Here is a 23,363-nt window from a genome sequence, read left to right as displayed (position 1 = left end):
TTGGCATCTTCCTGGTATCCTGAAAGACCTCATCCTGAATATCAGTATTATGACACTACATTTTTAGGAAAAACAGTGTGGTATTTTTCTACCATAATAGCAAGTAAAACCTGTGTAGGAACACACAGTGTGAAAAGGTTCTTATGAATAAAGTGTTCATTTTACTCTTTTGTTCAGTCTTCATCTTTCTATTAAGGACTTCATCTTCTTTATATAGCAGGATTCAGATATTTTTTTTTTTAACCGGACTTAAAGGTTCCCTTCTGTCAATTTTCCTCTAAAAATAATTCTTTTTCCAGGTTGCTGTATTTACTTCAGCAAGAATCCTCCAGCACAGAACTGAGAACAGAATGCGCAGTGGTCCTGGGAAGCCTTGCAATGGGTACTGAGAATAATGTCAAATCCCTTCTAGACTGCCATATTATCCCAGCCTTATTGCAAGGTACTTTTCTGTTAATGGATCTATGTTACTAAATGTTCCTAAAGTATTCAAATAAGCAAAGATAATGAAACTGAATAGTAGTTTTTGTCTATATTTATTTGTAGGATTACTTTCACCAGATTTGAAGTTTATTGAAGCTTGCCTGCGATGTCTCCGTACCATTTTCATCAGTCCTGTAACTCCAGAGGATCTACTATACACAGTGAGTTGCATGCAGGTTATGATGTCCTTTTAAAGCCTGTGGAGTTGGTTGGAGTGGAAGGTCTTGTTGCCTGCGGTACTAATGACGGCTTGTTTGACCAACAATGTTAACGTTCCTCACCTACGTTTAAGGCATCTGGCTCACCTAACATAATAACAGTATTTGCTATGAGATGGTCGACAAGGTAGCACGCTGATAAAGAAAAACACTAAAATTTTCAGGCTCGTGTGCAATCTTAAGGAGTAAAAACTGTCTCTAAATGGTATTTACGGATACCATTATCACAGCTATTTTGGCAAAGTTTCTGAACATAAGATTTTATCCAACACTGTCGTCCCACACCAGATATGAGGGTTCTTGCTTAGTTTTTGCACTTCACGTGGAAGAGTTTAACCTCCAAAATTTCTCTGCTTTTAGTTAATATACGTGTGGTTTACATTTAACTGACAGGAAGATAGAAAATGTCCCCCACCATTGCTATAATCTTGATTTCAGCTTGGCTCATGCAAGCAATGAGGCTCTGGGTGCTGACCTTGGTAAGGTGACTGGGCAAAGCCATTGATGTGGAGCCCTGTTTGAAGGCAGTGCTGTCTCTGGCAGCATAGGCAAAAAAGGCCTTGCCCAAAATCAGTCACTGTCTCTTACTTGGAAGGAAGGGAAAGAAGGACTTGCACTCTTCCCTCTTGCTTTGTCTCAGTGCAAGGGATGAAGCAGGCTGTGGCCTGGAAACCATACTGTACAAGCAATCTCTTTCTGCTGGGAAGAGGGTAGCATTGAAGCAGTCTGCTGGCTGGAGGTCACGGAGCAGATCCAACTTCTGAGGGTAACTGGGAGTCCACAGTGCTAACTACTCTGGTCCCACCACTCAAACCTCTCTGTTGCTTGCTGAGGAAGACTTGATGCTTATAGAGAAGGGTACGGCTGGCCTCTGATTTCATACTTTCTCTATGGTTCGGGGTCTCTGCTGATACCAGAGACAATTTCTGTGTGTTACTGGTCCTCAACAGATTTTCTTCATGATTTTTTTTTTTATCTAGTTGTTACGCAGTGCTGTAATGTATGTTTTGTTCTCTCTTCCTTTTCTAATCATTCCTTACAGTTTCATTCCAGGGTGGCAATAGGTATGTAAACTTGTTTTCCATGGCCTCAGTTTTAAAGTACACGCATTCTGAATTTCATCTTCTAATGAGTCCACCTCATGAAATTGTTCTGCAGCTCTTCACAGCTTACCCTTGTATTTAGTACGTGTAGATAATCAGCCAGCTCTGTCCTCCGCTGTTCACTGCCTTTTTTTCTAGTTGATTTTTTGATTGTTCAGCAAGTAAACCCTCAAGTCAGATTGTACGTGGGACTGCTGAAGGCACCTCTCCTGAGTGATCTGAGAGTTTCCTCTTTGTGTCTCTCTTCCTTCCTTTGACTCCACTTCATGCTCCCAGGTTCCCCCAAGTCGGCCTCTAAGAGTTCATAACTGCAGGGGCATCTGCTTCCTGCTCTCAGCATCCAACCAGGGCTTAGGATGATCATCTCCATTAACAGTCCATACTTCTTCCTGGGGATCAGTGCTCAAGAGAGACTATTAATTGCTCCCTCTTTGGAGGAGAGATTTGATATCTTGAAGGGAGAGGAAGTGGAAGAGTGTGTACAGAAATGTGAAAGAACCAGCATTAGCATATAAATTACCACTAACGTTGTGGGAACAATATGCCTAAGATACTGGATTTTCTCTTTCATCCTTTGCTTTCTCTGCTGCACAACACTGACATCAGAACTCTGCTACCTCATTCCTTATTCAGGCAAATGTGATGTCCCTTAATTAACCATAGCTACAGAACGTGATCATCTGGTGATGGTGCTCTTGTTCTTTAGTTTCAGCTGCAAAACCCATTTTCCAATCTTCCATTCCAGTTGGGTACCTGAAAGTTAAATATTTTATGACTGTACTTAAGGTCCTCTTTCTGCAAAGGAGCTTCTTTTTTTTGCTTGTCTTGTGGGAATACCCAAACCCATGCTTTGAAAAGTAATGAATGCAGATCCTGTGAAAAGAGACATTTTTCCTATTTGTTGGAAGGTATAGCCACAGCCCCCACTGCTGCAAGCTGTGTTTCACCAGGCAGCAGTTGAGAAGTTGTCTTTGCAATTAAAGAAGTAATTCTGGGCCTAATCAACACTACGTCAGACACTCCACTTTTCTGACATTGAGAATAACAGGAAGAAATTGGAGTTCTCATTTAGCCACCCTGCTTCCTCTTTGTTTCTGATCACAGCAGCTCCAGGGAGACCATCACCATTTCCGTATAGGTTCAGATCTTGAAGGAATGTAAGGGCTTATTCAGCAGCCTCTCGAGTTCTGCCTTTACCAGGTCCTAACTTGAAAGGAGAGAGACGAAGTTTTTCAGTGACTTTTCATTCTTGCCCAGCAGCTCTGGAGAAGACTTCTGAAAAGCTGGTTCCTGAGTTGTATCTAAGATGGAAACTTTTCCCAGAATTTCTTTACGGTTTGACTGCATGGAGAAATGCTGTCTCTCAAACCTTGGCCAGGACTATTTCCAAGACAAGATATTATGACTTAGTTCAATGCCTCTAAGGATGTTCCACTCACTCTAGAGGTTTCAGAGGACCTCTCAGTTAAGGTACAGGATACACAAGTGCTTTAGAGAGAACAGCTTAAAATATTTCTTTCTATTTGTAATAGGTTTGGGAGAGAATAAACATAAAATCTCATTTAAAAAACCAAAACCACGTCATCGACAGTAACCTGGATATTTCTCCCAGTAGAAATGCTGGGTGTCAGAAACTATATCTTTCTTCTTGAATCTTTTCCTATAAACAAGAGCTTGAAAGATAAACCGCTGGCAGTTTTCAGCAGTTACGCTCAGTTCCAAAGACAAAATAGTTCTTCAGAGGTGGAAACATTTGGGCTGTTCCCTTTAGGAACTTAGGACCTGTGCTGGGAAAAGGTGAAGACCCATCAATGCGTGTGTTGAGCTGAATGAACAGTGAGCTCTCAAAAAGGCCAGGCTTTTAGTGTCTGATACCGAGATCTTACAGCAAGCTTGCTGCAGAACAGTAAGTTGTATGCAGACGTGCTGTGCCAGGTAAACGCATCTTGCGGAGTCTTCCTTCACTGGAAGGGGGCAGGCTTTGGTGCCGAGACCATCCTGTGAATGGAAATGAGGAATGACATGGAGACCCAGGGTGAGACATCTGTTGAGATGCAGACATGTGTGCAGACTATTCTTTTTTTTTTGTTTTTTATTAAATTGTAAGGTTATATTTGGAAGCATTTTGTACATCTGAACTAGACAGCTCAACATAGCTAGGTGTGTTTTGGCTTGCTGAATAGATTCAAGCACCAGGTCAAATCCAGTTTGACTCAGAGCCTGTTGCTTCAGCTCTTGCTGTTCTATTTAAAACAAAACGAATGGATTCAGTGGCAAAACCCTTTCCAGCCTGTGAAGGTGTTCTGAACGTTTCCTTACAGATGTTCTCAGCAGTGATCCCATTTTCCTTCCTCAGTGGGGCCCAGATACAATTTTATTCAGAAAGTGCTAGATGTGGCTACTATGCTGGCTTTGAAGGAAGAGGCAGGTAGCAGCTATGTCCTCTGCTGTGAAGGAGTCTGTCCTTACAGGAAGCTTGGAGAACTAAGGTACTGCACAGGATGACTTTCTCCCTACTGTTGAGGCAATGAGGAATGAAAACTCAGAAAACTCACCTTTTCCAGCTTACGTGAGCTGGTAACGTTAAGCGAAAGGCATTCCTCCTTACTGTTCAGATTTGAGATGGAAAACCTAATGTCACCTGGTGATCGACCAGGCTCGAGGAAGGGGAGGTAGAACAATTCAGAGGACAAGGCTAGCAGGACAGAGCAGGATATGTTACACTGATTAACAACCGGGTATTCAACGAGTCATGAAATCACACTGCAAATTGTACGCGTGTTCCACCGTGGCTCAGTGATACGTAGCTACTAAAGGAGGAAACTAGGTCATCTTCTAATGCTTTACTCCTTTCATGCCTCCTGTTTGTGATGGCTGAGCCCATGCAGCAGGGCTAAATGTTCTCTAATCTGAACCGTTTCCTATAAATGAGAATTGTAAAACGATGAATTCTATCTTAGAGAGCTTGAATTTAAGTTATTTGGATGAATATAAGAATTTCGGTTCTCTGACTTGGGGGAAAAAAACCCATCCTCTGTTAAAAAGAAATGTTTTAAGAATAGATCTTGCAAATTTTGTTTTAATGTTAAAAAGGAATATGAAGAAAGTAGGTAGGTATTGGGATCCAAGCAGGTAAATGCAACTCTGTTAATTCTCTCTTTACTGGCCATCCAAAAAGAATTCAGAATTTTGTTACAATCCATGTGATGTATAGATACTTGTTGTAAATTGTCTGGAACAGACAACATTTTAATGGATTTGTGAATCTCATTGTTTTAACTGCAAATTATGAGTGTAGACTCAATGTCGCTTACTAGGGTTGCTAGAAAGATCCTTTCATACCTTTCATGAATATGAAAAAAAGTGAAATCATGTGTCCTCATATTGACGCATAATTACGATTCGCATTTAGTTGGAAGTCAGTAATATCCACACATCTCTTTAATCTTTCTAGATTCTTTTCTGATAAACATACCAAAATTATTATAGAAGTTGGGATCTATTTTAGCAGAATCAAGGGGCAAAATAAACATAATTTTCTCGCAAGCATTAAGGAAGCACTCTTGCAACTTCCCCAAGAGTATGTAACCTTGGGCTTACAACATTTCTGATTTGGTGTAATAAACTGAGAAAGTGTACAAAAGATATCTCCAAAGAATCGCTTCTCAAACGTATCCTTTTATAGTCCAGAATATCTAATAATACAGGGAACCCTTACTCTGTTGATTGCGAGGGTTCATTAACCCTTATATCATATATACCACATCATCGCCGGGGTCGCAGTGACACCAGAAATGCCCTGTCAGAATGTTTGGTATCGGAACAGCCCAGTCCACAAACGCACAATTAAAATGCTTTCCATCATCCAATATGAACACTTTCCTATCCAGACGCTTACCATTGGGCCGTGATGCCACACTGGTCAGTAAAATGTTATCTTATGCAAATCAACTGTGTGCCATTCTATTCCCAGTTCTATAACTCTATGGTAGAGCTTCCCAACAGTTAGAGGCTTGATTTCTGTCCGCTTACATCTTTACCAAAACTCTCCAATCTATCAAACTGCAGCCAAAAATATTTATACGATCAACGCTGTTGAAGTTCCAGGTGAAACTGAACTTTGCGTGGGGATGTCACTGGCTAGGACGTGAAATCAAAGTTTGTTCGTTTCCCTCGTGTTAGATACAGATAGAGAGATGTTATGCGTTCATTTGTGTTGAATAAAAGGGTTTAATGAAATAATTATTTTGTTCAAAGATGAAAGTGATATATTTTTATTCATAATTTGGGAGATAAAACAAGGATATGGGATGATGTGTGCTAGTAGAATCTGTGAAAGGTAGCATCAGAAATCTTCGCTTCTTAGCTTCTAGTTAATGAAGAATAATCTAAATGTTATTCTTGTGTATTTTCACTGAAGTCTGATTTTTCAGAAGCAATTCCACCACTTCAAATTTAAAAATAAAACAAAATGCAAAACCTTTTTACCAGCTTGAGGGAAGGAGGGAAAGCCTATAAAGGACCACTTCAGAGTTGGCAGCATTATTCAGTGTCCAGATGCACATTGGTCATGCGATAAATGTGACAGATCATGTGAGTGAATTGTAATCATTGCCTGACAAAAATGCAGGTCTGTACCTGCCAGTATCTCTCTGTAGACCAGACAGCTGCGCAGAGCGGTCTGTGAGAGTTACCCGATTGATGCCAGGGTCAAATCTGGTTGCGAGCTAGTCACCTGTGATTTAGCAAATAAATTAGTCGCTAGTCTCCTGGCTTTCTTTTTCTCCCCAAGAACCAGAATGGATGCTGACATCTATAAATTCTTATCTACAATTTCCTGGTTAGACTGAGAGAAAACGAAATTTAAGGTAAGGACAAATACAGTTATAAAGCAATATATAATGGTAGGTGCTTATACGTTAGAACGCAGCCTATTTAGGGGAAGAGACCAAAACAGGACAAGCATGTTTTCTTCCCTATGCTTTCCCCAGTCTAGGTTTTTTGCCTGCTGACATCCCCAAAGTTTGCAACGTTCTATGGTTTTCTAGATCACGTCGATAGAAAACCATATGTTAGGACATACCTAACATTAGGGAACACTGTGTCTATGCTGCTTTAATCGTGGCAGTTTGAATCCTTTGCAGCTCGTTGGGATCTCCTCTGGCTAAAGATTACTGAGCTGGTGCAGATTTGTTTGCTCAGCACACTCTGCGTAAATTTCTTTAGTTGTGAATCCTTGTGCCTCTTCTCTTTGGCAAGCGCGCTATCTCTCTCGATTTCGTTAGACTTTAACTTTTAGGCCAATGTTTACATCTTTCTGATTGCAATTTTTGAAATGAGCCAGATGACATAGTCGGTGATTTCCCTGCAGATGATGTCAGGTCTTGCATCTTACATTTTGAAGCTTCTTTTTTTAATCTTTACTGCCTCTGAATCCTGAGGTGTCCATGCTTTTCTCTCCATGCTACCCTCCGGACTTCTTGATTCTTTTGTCTAAGGAGCGCTTTATCACTGCTGAGCCTCCTAGCGTGTATGTATATATATGTTGTGTTGAACACTAATGTGGCTTGGTAACTTCAGCTGCAGAAAATGACAAGAATCTGTTTGAACCGGTCAAATGTGTTAAACTACAGAGGAATCCTGGGTATATTGTCAGTTTGTTTTGATTTAACTCAAAGAAGGAGATGCTTAGAAGTTTTGGGGACCTGCTATGACTTTGTAAGACTGTACCACGTTTTTCATGAGAACAAGGTTGGCCTGTTAGCTCCTTCTGTTTGGTTTCTCATGGAATTTTGCTGCTCTGCTTGGCTCGTGCCCAAAACCCACTTAGTTTACACACCACTGCAGGCTTCCCTCTGTCAGGGAGAGTCGAGGGAACACTTTGTTATGGTTATGACCATCAGCGCTATTACAACATACTTGGGGATTTAATGTCCGCTGTTGCCCTGCAAACCAAACCAGTTCCTTGCAGGCCCTTGGGTTCTGAAGTTGCAAAGAAATAGATGTGTGTGTTTAGATGCCGTGTGTAAAGGCAGAACATCAGATGGAGCTACTGTTGACCAAACCCTAAGAACACTGCTTAGAATACTCTGTCCCTTGCTTTTCCTGTGCACACAAGCATGCAATATATGGCCGGTGTACCTAGGAGAACTCCAGTTTCTAGTAAGTAACTTGCTCTCTACAGGATGCTGGAATGGCAAATGAGACTGTTGCACATTGATCCTCTCCAGTTATTGAGAAACAAGCAGTAGAAACAGATGTTGTTTTTATTCTCAGTGTGTCTTTTGGCTCTGTTGTCCTATTGTTTTCCGTGGAGAACAAGAAGGCTACATTGTTGGCAGCAAAGCTTTCTGAAATAAGTCTGCTAAATTATATATATGTATTTTATAGATATAAAAATATTAAAAATAGCAAAAATAAATGTTGCAAAGCTTTGCCTAATCTCAAATATGTATACAAATAAGAGAAACATATATATGTTTATTTTGCTAATATAAAGAAGTGATTGGAAATTTCCCAATTGGGAAATAAAGCTTTTCATAAATGGCTGTGTATCTCTGAAGCTGTAGTCATTAAAACAAAGGAGCTCGTGCTACTTTCATTACTGTAAAAGTAGCTGAGAAGCATGAAGGTTTTGCTCTAGTTTTAATCCACCTCTCCCTAGTCAGAGGGTCGAGATTCATCATTCTGCTGCAGGTGAAACAAAGAGTCTGACTTACTTGCGTAGGGCCAATACAGCATAAGTTCTTTGGAAAAGAAGACTCATTCAGTCTTTCGTCTCCCCTGTTCAACACCCTTTATCTCATGGAAGTCATTTAGTTTACCACGTTTCCAAACTGAAATGACCAGTGTTTCTTTTAACATCACTGCAGTTGCTGCCACCAAAATGTACTGGTAAAAGTAACGGAAAGCTTTAAAATATTGTAATTTTGTAACTTACCACAGAGCTTAAGTAACTGGATGCATTTTCAGAACGGAACTTGAGTATAATGATTTTCTTTTGCTGATTCATTTGGAATTCTCTGTCATCATGCATACTAATAGATCCATAGTGTGTGTTTGACTCAAAGACAAAGGAAATTATTACCCCCCATTAATCAGTTAGAAGGTGAGTTCCACAGAATTCAAGGTGGACTGTACATAGTTCAGTCTAGCACTTTGTTCCCCTCCCTGCTCGTTTCTAGCCGGCGCTGAAATGAAGAGGTAAGTAAATCACACTTGTAGTAAGAAAATATGAAGACAACTCGTGGAGTAATTGCTTTCAGTGACCATGTTTGCAGTCAGTATGGGCTGGGGGTTTTTTTCCCCATTCCTTGATTGTTTTCTCACAAAGGAAAGATTCTGGAGATAAATCCCAGAAGTTTCATACCTAACTTGCACTGACCTTTTATTTTTTCTGTGAGGATTTGTCTTAGAACTGTCACTCATGCCTTGAAGCCTGCCCTCTACTACTTTAATAGTCTTGTCCAGACACGTTTCAGTGGAAAGGAGATCACTGAATGCAGAATCAGGAGTACTCTTTTAAGTAACAAACTGTGAACAAGCTATGCTGAAATACAGTGTTAATACTTTTTTCTTTTCTGACTTGTTTCCAGGATGCTACAGTTATCTCCCACCTCATGGCACTGCTCAGTAGGTCTCGATATACACAAGAATACATATGTCAGATCTTCTCACATTGCTGCAAAGTAAGAAAGAAAATACATCTTCTTTGTGCAACTTATTGTCTTTCTGGCATATAAGAAACTGTAAGATGATACTGCCTGTTGTGGCAGGAACACTAGAACAGTAATGGCTGAACTGTTATTGCTCTGGATTTGCTGACGGATTTATTGGGGTTGATACATGTTTCTCTACAGTAAAACAAAACATGCAAATAAGTGCACTTTTTTTATAGGCTGTGTATCTATATTTATACCTCTTGGCTACTAAACAAAGTCAACGGTCTAGGCAAATACCAATCTTCACTACTATCAGTATAAATTTTGGAAGGCTTATTTTTTTGCCCTGGTAGTCTCAAGACAGTGTGAGCATCTCTTTGCAGAGGTCTTGCACGTGCTTTCAAGACAGCTGTTTCAAACTCAGAGAATGTTTTCGAAGAGGTACTGTAGGTTGAGAGGGAAGAAAAATGCTCTTCTCAGTTGAGCACTACCAGTTACAGGTTTATCCAGATGCGTGTTGATTCCTGCTATATAATGCAGTTCTCTAAATATGGGAAAACTAATTTCAAAACAGCAGCAACCCCACCCCAAACACAGAGGTTTTTGTCTTTCCATCCCCCAAGTTTCCACACACTGTTTTTTATGTTATTGTTGTGGTTTTTTTGATAGTTACTATACCCATGGGTTATACAGTAACTTTATCAAAATAAGTCAGTGTAGGAAATCGGATTTGCGCAGGATCTTTCCCTTTTCGAAGTAGTTTAAAACTAAAAGTTCATAGATGGTGTTTATCTCCCAGACTTAACAAATGAAAATGTTCCAAAATTTATGAATTTCTAAGTATTTGCCTCAGAAGAATATCTTTCTACCTTATCGCTTACAATAGGTCTTCTGGAACACCGAAATATTTCTTTGTTAAAAATGTGTTTTTCTCTACCTTAACTGTTATTTATGTACATTCATCCAATTGCATTTCTTGTGTTAAGTGAAACTGAGGACTGAAAACTGTACAGTTAGTGTGATATAAAAATATAACTCAGCTGCTAACATTTACAGAATTGTTTAAAGAAAACATCAAGACAAAATCCTACACTGGAACGTGGAAGTTCAGATCCATAGCTAGTATTGGAAAAAGAATTTGGCATTTTAAGAAGAAAAATGCACAAGTGAGGCATCTCATGCTTAAGTGGCCCATGAGAGCTCCCTTAATAGGCTGAGTAGCTTGAAGAGGTGAAAAATTGGGCCACGTTGGCTTACAGGAAAAATAACATGGGACTGATTATAGGGTGGTGTAGAAGTCAGTTTATACAGTCAGGGGTTAGCTCTGTAGCGACACAAACCCTGTGGGCTGTGTGAGAACTGCTGAGGAACTTCAGGTAATCAATCCAATATGAAAACACTTACTGTCATCTTTTTCTAAATGAGTTACTTCCTTGTAGCTCCATTAACTCCTGGTAACTTACATATCAAATATATTGTTGACAAAGCAAGTGCCCAGTCACTTAACGAGAGCAGACTAAGGAAGGTCTTACGAACTCACTGTACTGTTTTCAGTGCCTCCTCCACCCCCCAAATCTCTCTCAAACAAATTTTACAGTGAATGTTTTGAAAAATCCAAGTTTTTGGAAAGAAAAAAGTTGATTGCGTGAACAGATAAACATGAATGTACAAGAAAAGCAGGGTGATGGGTATGAGAATTAGGAAATAGTTGCATTTACAGAATAAACATTAGATGCATAACGAAGAAAAATACTTGAGGTTGAGTAAACAGAGCATCACAAACGTTTAATTGATTGGGAACTCATTTCTGTCCTGCCCAGGCAAATGCAGCTGTTCAGCAAAAATCTAAAATGCCCCCGCCTTTCTTTTTTAGTTTAGTTCTTGGGTTTCAGGTCTGATTAAGGTCAATTACTGTATTTTCAGCAAAAAAATATAGCAGAATTTGCAGGGGATTTTCTGATTTATATGGATAGGCAAAGTAAATTTGTATAATTAAAAAAAAAACTGAAATTTTCAGTATTCTCCACATTTTTAATGAAGACTCCATCTTTCCCCCCAAAGACCATGAGTGAGAGAACCTTTCTAATTTTTTCATGAAGAAATAAGTTACCTTAAGCTTTTGTATTTGGGTAAGGCTTAGCATATACTACAAGAGGTATTGATGCTTTTATTTCTCTTTTTCCTCATCTCAGTAGATTTATTCATTAAACTAATAGTGACGTATCGTTGCTCCTACCCTCCTGCATACTGTTCTCTGCTTAGACCTTGTGCATCCATTTTTTTTCCTCTTCCTTGCCAGAGTCTTGTTTGGTTGGGTCTCTCAGGTTTCTTTCTTTCTTGCCTGCTCAAATTTCCCTGGAAAAGCTCAGACCTGTTCTCTTGAGCCAGGAAATCCTTAATTCAGGTTCCTAGCACATTGCTGCTGCTTTCTGCTTTTACTGCCTGCTTTTACTGCTTCTCACTGCATTTTTAGAGTTAAAATTAACCAATGGAAAACATTGACCCTGGAGAAGAGCCATCCTAAGCAAGGGAAAGTGTTGATTTACAGGGGGAGCAGATGCAGTTATTAACATACGGAGCCAGAATTCTATCAACATATAGCCAAATAAATAAACTAAAATCAGGTTGATGTACACGGTAGGCAAATAAGTAAACTAAAATCAGGTTGATGTACATGGTATGCTAAAATGCAAGTCAAAATTTACTTTTTAAGATTCTCTCTATCGCAGTTGATTTGTTTCCAGAGAAAGTGATGTGAATAGGTAAGCTTTACTATTCTTAATGGTCAAATTGAAAATATAAGGCGTTTGGAAACACGTGGTTATATGAATAATTTGAAAAGATAGTTCTGGAACTTATGTTTGAATGTGGTGACATCTCTGTATAAGTAATAATATCACCACCAGTTGAAAATTAAAATCCTCTGTCTGGGAAAGATCCAGGATAAAGCCTGTAATCAAGGCAGCTTCCTCCCCAGCCCATTCTGAGAATGTTTTCTTATGTGATCTTAGGCCTGGTGTGGGATCCCTGAACCAAGGTACATCAGCATTTAGATATCTGCTTTGAACATTTCATTATGGAATGAATTCTTACATTGTTCTCTCCTACTGCTTTCTTGAAAATTGACATTTTTGGATGGAAAATCGGGCCACAAGTGTGATTTCTATTCCTGAAATATTACGTCGTTCGATCATATTTGGAGAAAAAGATCACTGTAATAGGACGGCCTCCTGGAACTCTGTCGCTGTACCCAAAGAGAAACAAAAGCAGAAGGCTTCGCTATTAAATTGGTGCCTGAGCTGCTGGGAAATTATACATTATATTCTCAGGTTTTCACATTTGTATTTGAAACTGTCCCTGTTTATGGGTTAGTGCTTAACCTGATTGTGCATTGAACAGGCTGGTTTGGTGTGTGCAAACACAATGTGTACAGATTAGATATTTTCATGTACGTTACGCAACTAAGAATACACCCAGGTGTCACCTCTGTACATGCATTTGTCCTGTTTGCACAGAATTTACCATCTGCGTCTCATTGAAAAATCACCAATACTTGTGAATTACTGAAACTATCTAGGTCAATATGATTTCTTTTACTTTAATTTCATTCATTTTTTTCACATATTTTAATATCTGTTCTTCAGCTTCAACACTGGCATAGCTGCGGCTTTAAATCATTGCCTCAGCCACTTCTGTGTGCCAATGTAAGTTGTTTTCCTCCTTCAACCATGCTGTTTTAATTGCATTTTTTTGGTAGAAAGCTCTTGGTGGCAGTAGCAGCTGAAGCATCTCTTAAAGCACCAGATATGTTGCATCTAAAAATAATTTTATGCTTTTTTTCTTAGAGTTAAGGGATGTTCTAAAAATGTTATTTTGAATATAAGAGGAATCTGATTACAGCTGTATCTCAAATGTGAAAATAACGTGTCGCTCACGCGTACCAGGGTGTATAGATGTGCCCATGAACTCAGCTGGGTTTGCACAAAAGATTAAGGAGTGAAGATACTTTCTTCACTTGCAGATTAGTCAAGAAGATGCACCGAGGTATGATAAATGGTGTGACATTGTAAAAGCTGAGTTTAAATTGTGCGTAGCCCGTGCTTAACGCAGAGATGACTAGAGTCATGAATCTGCTTGTAAAGAGATGTTTGTAAGTCACGGATCAGATTTCACAAGAGACTGTTGAGGGTTGCAGGCCCCATCGAGATTTCACGTTGTCTTTTGCAACCTCATCAAGCCTCGTCATACTACAGGAGTTCTGAGAACTTTCTACTGCAAAATTCAGTATTTGTGTTTAGTTCCAAATGCTTTTTAAATCTTGGGAAAACATTGATGTGTCAGCCATTGCCGACTTAGATCTTGAAGTGAATAAATGGGTGACGGCTGACTAGATTTATGGCTAAATATGGTTGAAACTAAAAGAAACTGTAGCAGGAAAATGTGATTTTGTTCTCAAAGCACTGTCACATTCTGTCAGGAAACAGTTTCAGAATTAATTCCCTCTCTTCTGAAGTTAGAACTGTTGAAAATGCTTAGTATTACCAGTGAAGAAGACATTAGTAAGTGGGGACCTTTTCTATGATTTGTAGAGAAAATCAGGAGCTTTTGATTGTTTCCAGTATGAAGAATAGAAACATAAGTACTCTATCCGTGTTTCTTCATTTGTGAAAACTAATTTCATTGCCTATTGAAGAAAAGAGTGGAAATGATTACCGGAGAAGGACAAATGCTATAAAAATAAGAGTCGCACTTGTTTATTTAAAAAAAAAAAAAAAGTTGGTATACCAGCTGATTACAAAGTAGACGTTAGCAAATCTACCTTTAATACTTAACAATAAGTTGCAGATAGTGGAAACCTCTTACGTATTCTTTTAAAAAAAATAAATTGTGTTTTTTGTTTTCCTTCGAAGGGTCCAGATCACCAGACAATCTTATTTAACCATGGAGCTGTTCAGAATATCGCACATCTGTTAGTCTCCACCTCCTATAAAGTAAGACATTAAAATTATTCCGTGTTTTACATGTATTTATGAAAGGAATCCAAAACTATGTATATGCATATGAACTAAAACTATGAACAGGTATAACGTGTATTTCTACAATAACAGTGGATTTTACTTGTCCTATGGATTTCTATGAAAATGAGACCTATTGTTTTGGAGTGCTCTGTAAAGTTAAAACACCGTTAATCAGTTAATTGTGCGTGTCTATTTTGATCTCCTGCCTAATGCGGAACATTCTCAAGAAAGTATCTTTCAGTAGGAAAACCAGTCTTTAAATGGGAATTTCTAGTGAAGGGAAATTTGGTGCTCTGTTTCTGGGGCTTGTTAATCTCACGTGTGGTGCTTTTTGTTTGGTTTCGGGTTTTTTATAAACCTGGTAGGAAGTATGCTGTCTTCAGTGTTTTGTTATTGAGGCTGATAAACTTCTGTTTTCTGTCTTTCTGTGCTAATTAGTTTTCACCATGATCAGGCAACGTTTTGTTCTTTCTCCCATTAGCTGACCTTTTTTACCCTGTACCGTAAGGTGAATTTTCCAAGCTATGTTTGGCTCGGAACCTTTTCTAATGGCTTTGAACCTTCCCTAATTTTTTCAAAGGGCTGCTTTAAAATAAAGAAGTTAAAGACAGAGAAAGTTTTCAGGTTTCTTTGTCAGCAACAAGATACATGTAGTGTTGCATTGAAATATTTATATTTAGTCCTACCTTACTGGAGAGATGTATAAAGTATTCTCTATTTCCTCCTTGTCTAGTTTGGTCAGGTCTTTAAATTCCAGGTGTACGTACTGAACTGCTCTTCATACACTTTCCTTTGTTAATACTCCTGGGATTAACAGCTTCGTTGTGGTCTGAGCTGCTTCTTAGTGTTCTGCAGTAGTTAGACATTCTCAGACTTCTAATGCAACCAAGATGTTTTTGTAGAAGGCAAGCCATCTCATTCTCTTACTTCTCTATCCAGTTTCTTAATACTCAGCCGAATAAGAACTTAACAGAAAAAGACAGAATTTAAAAACTTTGCCTGTTTTTCAATACCTACAATAAAGGCTAGCAAGGTATCTCAGATGATTTAGGCAATAGGAGCACATGAATAAACAGCAGGAACCCTCAAAATGGGATTTCAATCCCCATGAGAAGAGTTTCCCGAGGTCTGCCAAGAGAATTGCCTGTTATTTTTCAGTAAACTCTTTTCCTTTGGTTTTGGGATTGTCCCATAGCCAGCTGATTCTCTGAGTATCATTCCCATATGTTACGTCGTTACAAGTCTGCATCTCCACTACTGGTAAGAGGGACTACAGCTTCTACAGTGGCATCACAGATAATGGTTTCAAGACCATATTTATGTGTTTTTCCAAATGCTTGCATTCCCTGTTTCTCATGTAACTACTGAACGAATTGCCCTTAAGCAGACATTACTAGCAAAGAAAGTAGTCGTTGTAGTAATTTGAATATCTTTAATTAATAGAGCAATATTATATAAAATAGTTAACTTCCACCTATACTTCAGTTGTTCTCATGAGAACATTTACCCACCACCACCCCTGACTTCTTTCTGGCAGGAATACAGCTTTTGAGCTGTGGGTTTGACTATTCTCAGTGCTTTTTCAATAAACAATCTCTGCTTCCTGCTGCTTTGAAGCGTACGCTGTATTCATTAGACGGTCTGAAAAGTAAATGGCAAATGTCAAACACGGCTTTTGTTCTGAAGCCAGGTAGCCTGCTATCTGTTCCGCTTGACTAAGACTTCACTACTGCTGATGAGAAGAGATCTTAACCGTGGCTGTGATTAGGTATTATAAAATTAATGCACAAAAGTGTGATTGCCTTTCTTGTTGTCTACCCTTGGACTTCCATGTTTCTAAGACATTCTGTCAAAGAGGGTAGGATGGACTTAAATCTAACTTGCAATAAGTGCTTTCTGCAGTGACGGGATTCTTTAGGTCAAAATCTTGCTTTGTTGTCACACTAAGAATGTGGTAACAGAAATATGGAAAGACATGGACACAATTTAAATATGTGCAACTTGCAGAAGGTGAAGTCGAAGACTAATATCTGAACTATGTTAGATTCTTCCTCTGGGAAGGTGGTAATGGTTGGACTCCCTGTGTGACAAAAGAGGCTATAAAGACTTCATAGCCTAGCGTGACTAGGCAACCATGAAATACGGTTTGATTAAACCAAGACATGGCTTTGGACAGGAAGAGGAAGATCCAGCATGAAGCAATTTATGAATCCTTTTTGTAAAGATGGTACCTGAGGCTGTGTAATGGCAGTAAAATTTATCGTATGTATTTGTTTTAAGATCAGTTTAGAATCACTTAAACATTAGAAATTTCTTTAGACAAAATTTCTTTAGACATTTTATTAAACTTGCCTTTAAAGGCTTCTGAAATATAAATCTCAACTACCAGTATTTCTGATTCTGTTACATACTTATGAGTCCTGGAAAGAAAAAGTACTGTTGTTATGATACTTCTGTTCATTTGTTGTTTGCACATTTGTGAGGCGTCACAAATAAGACCAGTATGTCTGACTGTAGTTCCCACGTTTTATCCTTGCTTGTCTTTTTCACAAATAGTTCACAACATACCCTATAGAAGGATAATTCAGACAGGGAGATAACAGGAGTCAAGGTGTGAGTTATATGTTTCCATCTGCCTTTTATTTATCATTTACATTTCTTATTGATTGTACAGAATTCTTTTCTACAAGCCTATACAGCAGTATAGACCACTTTTGCTTTTAAGTTGACGTTTGCGTTTATAGTTCATATATGTTATGTTTTTACCCAGGTTCGAATGCAAGCGTTGAAATGCTTCTCAGTTCTAGCCTTTGAAAACCCACAGGTATCAATGACTCTCGTAAATGGTAAGTATAATGCTGCGCTTGCTTATTCGACACCCATTTTATTGACTGGCTGAATTAGAATTACTTGGAGCTCTCTTTCATTGCTTGCAGTGTCGGTTGATGGAGAATTGTTACCGCAAATTTTTGTGAAGATGTTACAAAGGGACAAGCCCATTGAAATGCAGCTCACATCAGCCAAATGGTAATTTTCATCAGGAATTAGAATGAAATAGTATGCAATTTTATACTTACTTTTTAACTGTTCCCTTTTTGCTTGTTGCAAAGTAGTATGTGATCTAAAATCTTAGGAATAATTATAAATATTATTTGCATTATCTAAATCCTTGGAGAAGTGGTTCTCGCCTAATAATCTCTTAGCATAACTTTCACTCTTTGCCCAGCAACTTTTTTTCCTGTTTATGGCAGTAGTTTTGTCAGGAACACGTATTCAGACATTTGGATTTTCCTAAGTTGAACTGCAGTTTTCACAAGTAGCTTGGATTTTATGCGAAGTTTTAATTTGGATAGGCTATGGTCGATTGTATGTCCTTACAAAGTATAGTACTGAAATATCATCATGTGGTACAGGTTAATGGCCTTATTGCACTTCAGCGCACTCACGCGGGTGTCCAGGGCTGTGGTGTGTTGAGAACTGTGTGCGTTAAGATGATGAGAAAACAGAGCTAGTCCCTCTTCCCGACTGTTTTAATTAAAACAGACTATTCTTCAAGCTTCATGTGCTCACACAGCAGAATTAATGTTATTAATTAATTTTATAGTTGAACTCAAACATTCCCCTCTGGTGCGGGCACGTTTCTGTGTGTTCATATTCATAATGACTTTCTGCCCTGTGACGGAATGTGACCAAGTTCCGTAACGGCAACACTAGGGTTAAGCTGCGAGTTGACTCCCCATAGGACCTTTTTCCTTTTACTGTGTTAATAATAATGGAATAAATTACTTCAGGAGTTTAAAGAGATAAAATTACCCATCACTATAAACTACTAAAATTAAGCATAACTCAAGAGTTTGGTCAATGATGCACTGTTTGATTATTCTTGTAGATTTTGATGGCTTATTTTTGACCTGGATCAGTGAGTTGTCTGATTCAGTTCACCATACAGTGTCACTGACACTTGTCTCGGTGCAAGGGCTCGAGATGCTGGGTGAGGAACAAGTGGGGTAGGTAGGGTGGCCTCTTTTGTGACGTTGCCAGGTTATGATGACAGAAAGCAGTTACAAAGGTGTGTATGTGTGTGGGGGGTTCTCTTAGGTAATCCTGCTCCACGTAGGAGGTCTGTCTGGGGACCTCCCACGTTCTCTTCCAACCACAATTGGTCTATGCAATCTGGTTTTACTGGTTTTGTTAGGTAGCTCTTAGTGAAGAAGGCCAGTTAAATCAACTGCATTGTAGCAGTCTCAGTTCTGATTGATTTGTGTTTCTTTGGGAATTCAGAGAATACATAGAGAATTAAGTATTAGAAATTTCTAATTTTTTTCACTGATGTTGAGATATAAGGCAGTTGATAAGTCATGAAGGTGGGCTGGAGTTATGAGAATTGTTCTGGCTCTAGACCGTCTCCTTGTTCTGGGGTGAATGCTCCCAGGTCTGTTGGTGTTCTTTACTGATCTGCTTCAAACTGGAAGGAGTTGGGTAGACAATCCCATCTTTTGCTGTTGCTTTGCAGTACTTTGGCTCAAGTGGACTTTTGAAAGCATGGAAGAAAATGATGTGGTGAAAAGCAAAAAAAGAAAAATAGAGGACAAACCAGTATCAGATTGAGTTTCTGATTAGTCCATGGGTGGCAGTCATTCTTCTTAGCAGGACACTTAAGGTCTCAGTTTCAAGACAGTCCTCGGAGCTCGCAAAGACCTCTACTGTCTTTTCTTCTATATGTCTACTCCCTGCTTTGTTCCCCTCCAAGTCAGACTATCCCTCCTTTCTTTTTTTCTAGTGAGAGTAATAGGTGAAATTGCCACAGGTCCTTTTTTTTTTTTGGTCTTCTAAATTAAACTTCACTCCTGCCTTGCCAGCTCTGGTCAATTAATCTGTCGTTCCTCTCTGATTATTAGTAGAGCCCTTGGAATGGGGATGTAGAAGGGGGTTTTTATGCATTTGTGAAGCCTTTTGTTAAATTTGTATTTGAATCCGTACTGGTATATAGGGCTATCTTAAGAAGTTTCCTTTGTTTTTCAACAACTAAAGTAGACCCAGAAGACCTGAGTTAATACCTCTTGCTTGGAATGGAGTAAGGATCCTTCACTTGAGCAGCAGCACTGGCACAGAGGGAAGAGCACTCTCCTCTTGGGAGAGTGATTTGCAGCTACAAGTGGAGCAGTAACCTTTTCTACTAAAATTACCAAAATTGCTTCCCACTAAGCCAGGCCTATTCTACCTGAAGTAAAAATACTTTAACTTACTTCATGTTAGAAATAGCACTGCTTTGTCTGGCAAATAGGGTCCAGCTGGACTGAATGGCAGCTGCAAGACGGGTGCTTTCCTCTTGACTGTTCAGGTGTGGAAATGAATATTTCCTGCTGTCAGCTGTAAGGCTTGGACAGTAAAAGTTTATAAAATGATCTCTATGCTAACGGTCAAGTCTTGTCTTTTCGATTCCGAGAAATAATACATAAAAAGACTTGTGGTATGAGATTTTAGCTATGTCTGTCACAGGTAGGTATTTAGAACCGGATCAGTGGTCTTACCTTCTAAGAGGTGAAAGAACTTTCTTTAGGCACTTGGAAAGAGCTCAGGAATGCAGTGAAACGTGATATGGTTACAGAATGTTGGCATATTACTGCTCCTTAGCTGAGCAATAATAATTGACCGTATGTACACTTTTAACCTGCCCAATTGAGAGTTGAAACATGTTAGTTTTAAGTCTTTACTAAAATGTAGTTATTTTTTTAACCTCAACTGTGTCTTGATAAAAGCCCATTACAATAGCTTAGTTCAAAAGATGAAACAAAAGATACTTGACTGTTCCTGCACTGAATGCAGAGCAGTTATCCTCCAGCTTCATTCCACTTCCTTGTAGCACAGCAGGTAAAAACTACAGACCACTTCAAGGGAAACCACTTTTATTGGTGGGTGAACTACTTTGTATTTCTGGTAGCTTGGAGCACGTGTACAGGCAAATTAACAAAGCGACTTAGGTGTTTTGTACAGGCAAATTAACAAAGCGACTTACGCTTTACGTCTGATGTTGTGTGTCAGCGTTGTAGTTGGAGACCTTGGAGTTGTCATAGCCACTGTCTAAGCTGTTGTCTAATAAAGAACAAATGGTGGTTTGGTTCAGTGTCAGAAACTTAATTGGATTCATTATTAGCAAGGATGTGCTTATTCCAGCAGAGTGGTAAGACATGCCCGTGGACAAGCATCACAGTGATAGCGCATCTCCGAGGCTAGTGTAAAGCTTGAATGGTTTCCGACTAAGCTGTCAGACTCCCAACCCTATATTGATTATCTCCCGATTCCTTTAAGCACTTTCTCATGATGCGTGCAGCAAAGGACAGGTCTATGTATATTGCTCTTTTATCTTAATGCAAGTTGTTCATTTGGGGAGGCGGGGGGGGGTGGTGTTAGTAGAAGAGGTTTGTGGATCAATGGAGTTTGATGGTTAGACCTTTTTTGACCAGTGTGTAGTGTATGTATTGATCCAGCAAGATGTCCTGTGCTAGAAATCTCCTTAAAAGTATGCCTGTAGCAGTTTGTTTGTGTGCCCAGGTCTAGTAGGCACAAATACATTTAAATCAATGGTAGAACAAAGGGGAGTACATTTCATTAGTTGGTGGTTCTGCAACATCTTACTTAAGTGCATAAAAAACCAATGATAGGCGAATGCATGTTTTACTATGTTGTTACAGCCTTACTTCCATGTGCAGAGCTGGAGCAATACGGACTGACGATTCTTGCATCGTTCTTAAGGTGAGCTGTAGTTAAACAGTTTTCTGTTTAAAATGTTTTTCTCACATAGGGCTATCCTGGTTTTATTTGTCTCAGAAAAAGTAGCACAAAGTCTGTTACACTGAAAATTTCAAAGCACCAAGTTGTCCTGATTTTTTTATTTAAAAAGCTAGTTCCCTAGTTTCCCTTTGTGTCTTTAAGCATTTATTGTGACATGGCTTTTAAAAGAAATTTTAAATAAAGAATTGTACTAAAAGGTCAATATCCAGGAATAAATATGCTGGAGTTTGACACACATCCGTTTGAGGCTTGTAATCATTTCAGTAACCATTTGTAAGTAACATGGAAACAACATTACTGCCTTGGTCTATGTGTATGAACAAGGCACTGGTTTGCTTTTCAACAGCTTACTTCACAAGACTACGGTCAGAATACTGTCACAATCTATACGTGGAGTCTGTCACGAGCAGAGGATTCCTCAGGTTTCACAATGTTTTTGTACGTTTGTCTGCTTCGTACTTTGGCTAAGGAAATTTGTTATTAAAGAAAAGCAGAAACTGTCATGTTGAAATATTGAATTGGATTTTTATACTGCACGTGACTTTATAAGGAAATTTAGTAAAGGAAGCTTCATTAAATACCACAGGAATGTAACCTCTTAATAGTCACACTTCTATAGCTAGTCAGAAAACAAAAAAGCTGTTGATGAGCAAGCATATCGGCCAGACATCAGATAATACTAACACCGCTTGTTTCTCCATGAGGCGTTGAAGTATTACTGTAACACTGCATTAAGAAAACATTTGCTGTAGGCAAAGGCAGGTTACTGCCGATCGCTGACTGCGTGGAGCTACGCAGGCTCTGCCACGTGGGCCGGATGGATAACTGCAGTCCTTTCAGACCGCTGCGAGCTGATGTGCCTGCCAGCCTCCAGCCATCGGAGCGCTTATTTTGGTGGAAGCTGCTTCTGTGCAAATAAGTGTTTTAAACTTTGGGCTAAAATTTGTTGTAATACTTGAGAGGAGACAAAAGAGTGAGGACGGAAGGAAGGCATAGAACCCGGCCCTCTTGTTCAAACAACTCCTGTAGTTTCTTCTTTTCTTCTGGGGTCGCTCCAGGAGTTCATAGTTTTAAGATAACACATTGTCTCTGTCTGTGGTAAATCCAGTCAAACTCTTTGACCTCTGGTGAACTAGAACAAAGCAATTCCCTCTTTGGTTTTCAGAAATTACTGAAGAGAACTTTCACCCTTTGCTATCAAACTTTCTTCAGTTCTTCAGGAAACACACAGGGATGTGTATTTCCAAAATGGTTTTCATTTATTTTCTTTGCTCAGTTTGAGTAGTGGGTTGACCTGTAACACATGAAAAAGTAAAATCAGCCGGGGTTGGGAGAAGGCAGAGGAGGCTGGTAAATAATGGATTTGCTTGGAAGGGAAATGATTTTCCTGGAATCCTAATAACAAAAGCGACCATTTGTCCAGATAACCCTGGTGTATCCCAGTGATACCATGTGAATTAAGTATTCTATCTTTACAGTCCATTTTCAGACTTTTATCTGCTGGCCGGGAAAGGTCGGGTGTGTTTTGTGGCTCTTCATCTTACACCTCCACATTAATTATGCTGTACTGACCCATAGGTCTAATGGACCAGTTAAAATGTGTCCTTTGGGATTCTTGATTTTGTTTAATTTTAAACAGATGGAATTGCTAAAAATTGAAAGGTATGAGATGTGTGTTTCTTGGGTGCTTGCAGCCAGTAACCTAACAGTATCGAGCCCTTGAATTCCAAGAAATAACTCATTTCAGGCCATTTGATCGTGGAGAGAATTGGGAAGGGCAGTCTCACTTTTGGAATGAGGTGATTTCTGAGGGCTGCTTAAATTTACCAACCCTCAGCAGCCGTTTCATCTTTAGAAGAGTTCTGCCTAACTTCCTGAGGAAGCAGAGGGTCCTTTGGTGTGTCTGTGCTATTGGAACCAGTTTTCAGCTGTTCAGGCTGAAAGTCTTATCTGGTGTCTTAAGTGACAGATAGGCAGGAGGAGGTGCTTTGGCTTCCCCGATTAGGTGCGGGATTAGATGGTAATCCTTGTGGTAGCATCCACTTTTTGAATAATCGTAGGCAAGTCCTGTAACTCTGCTTTCTTACT

General features: G+C 39.2%; 1 protein-coding gene across 1 annotated transcript in view; it reads left to right on the top strand.

Moving 5' to 3' along the window:
* ARMC8 (armadillo repeat containing 8) overlaps positions 1–23,363 on the top strand; it is a 75,258-nt gene that overhangs the window by 31,430 nt on the left and 20,465 nt on the right. The window contains exons 3-9 of the mRNA XM_009887363.1: positions 300–442; positions 547–644; positions 9,400–9,492; positions 14,376–14,456; positions 17,254–17,329; positions 17,420–17,510; positions 21,176–21,236. Of these exons, the coding sequence (XP_009885665.1) occupies positions 300–442; positions 547–644; positions 9,400–9,492; positions 14,376–14,456; positions 17,254–17,329; positions 17,420–17,510; positions 21,176–21,236 (643 nt within the window). The remainder of the gene's footprint in view (positions 1–299; positions 443–546; positions 645–9,399; positions 9,493–14,375; positions 14,457–17,253; positions 17,330–17,419; positions 17,511–21,175; positions 21,237–23,363) is intronic.

This window comes from Charadrius vociferus, unplaced genomic scaffold (assembly GCF_000708025.1).
Source record: "Charadrius vociferus isolate BGI_N301 unplaced genomic scaffold, ASM70802v2 scaffold406, whole genome shotgun sequence".
Lineage (NCBI taxonomy): Eukaryota > Metazoa > Chordata > Aves > Charadriiformes > Charadriidae > Charadrius > Charadrius vociferus.
The sequence above is the reverse complement of the archived record's forward strand: the minus strand, read 5'-3'. Positions and strand labels throughout refer to the sequence as shown.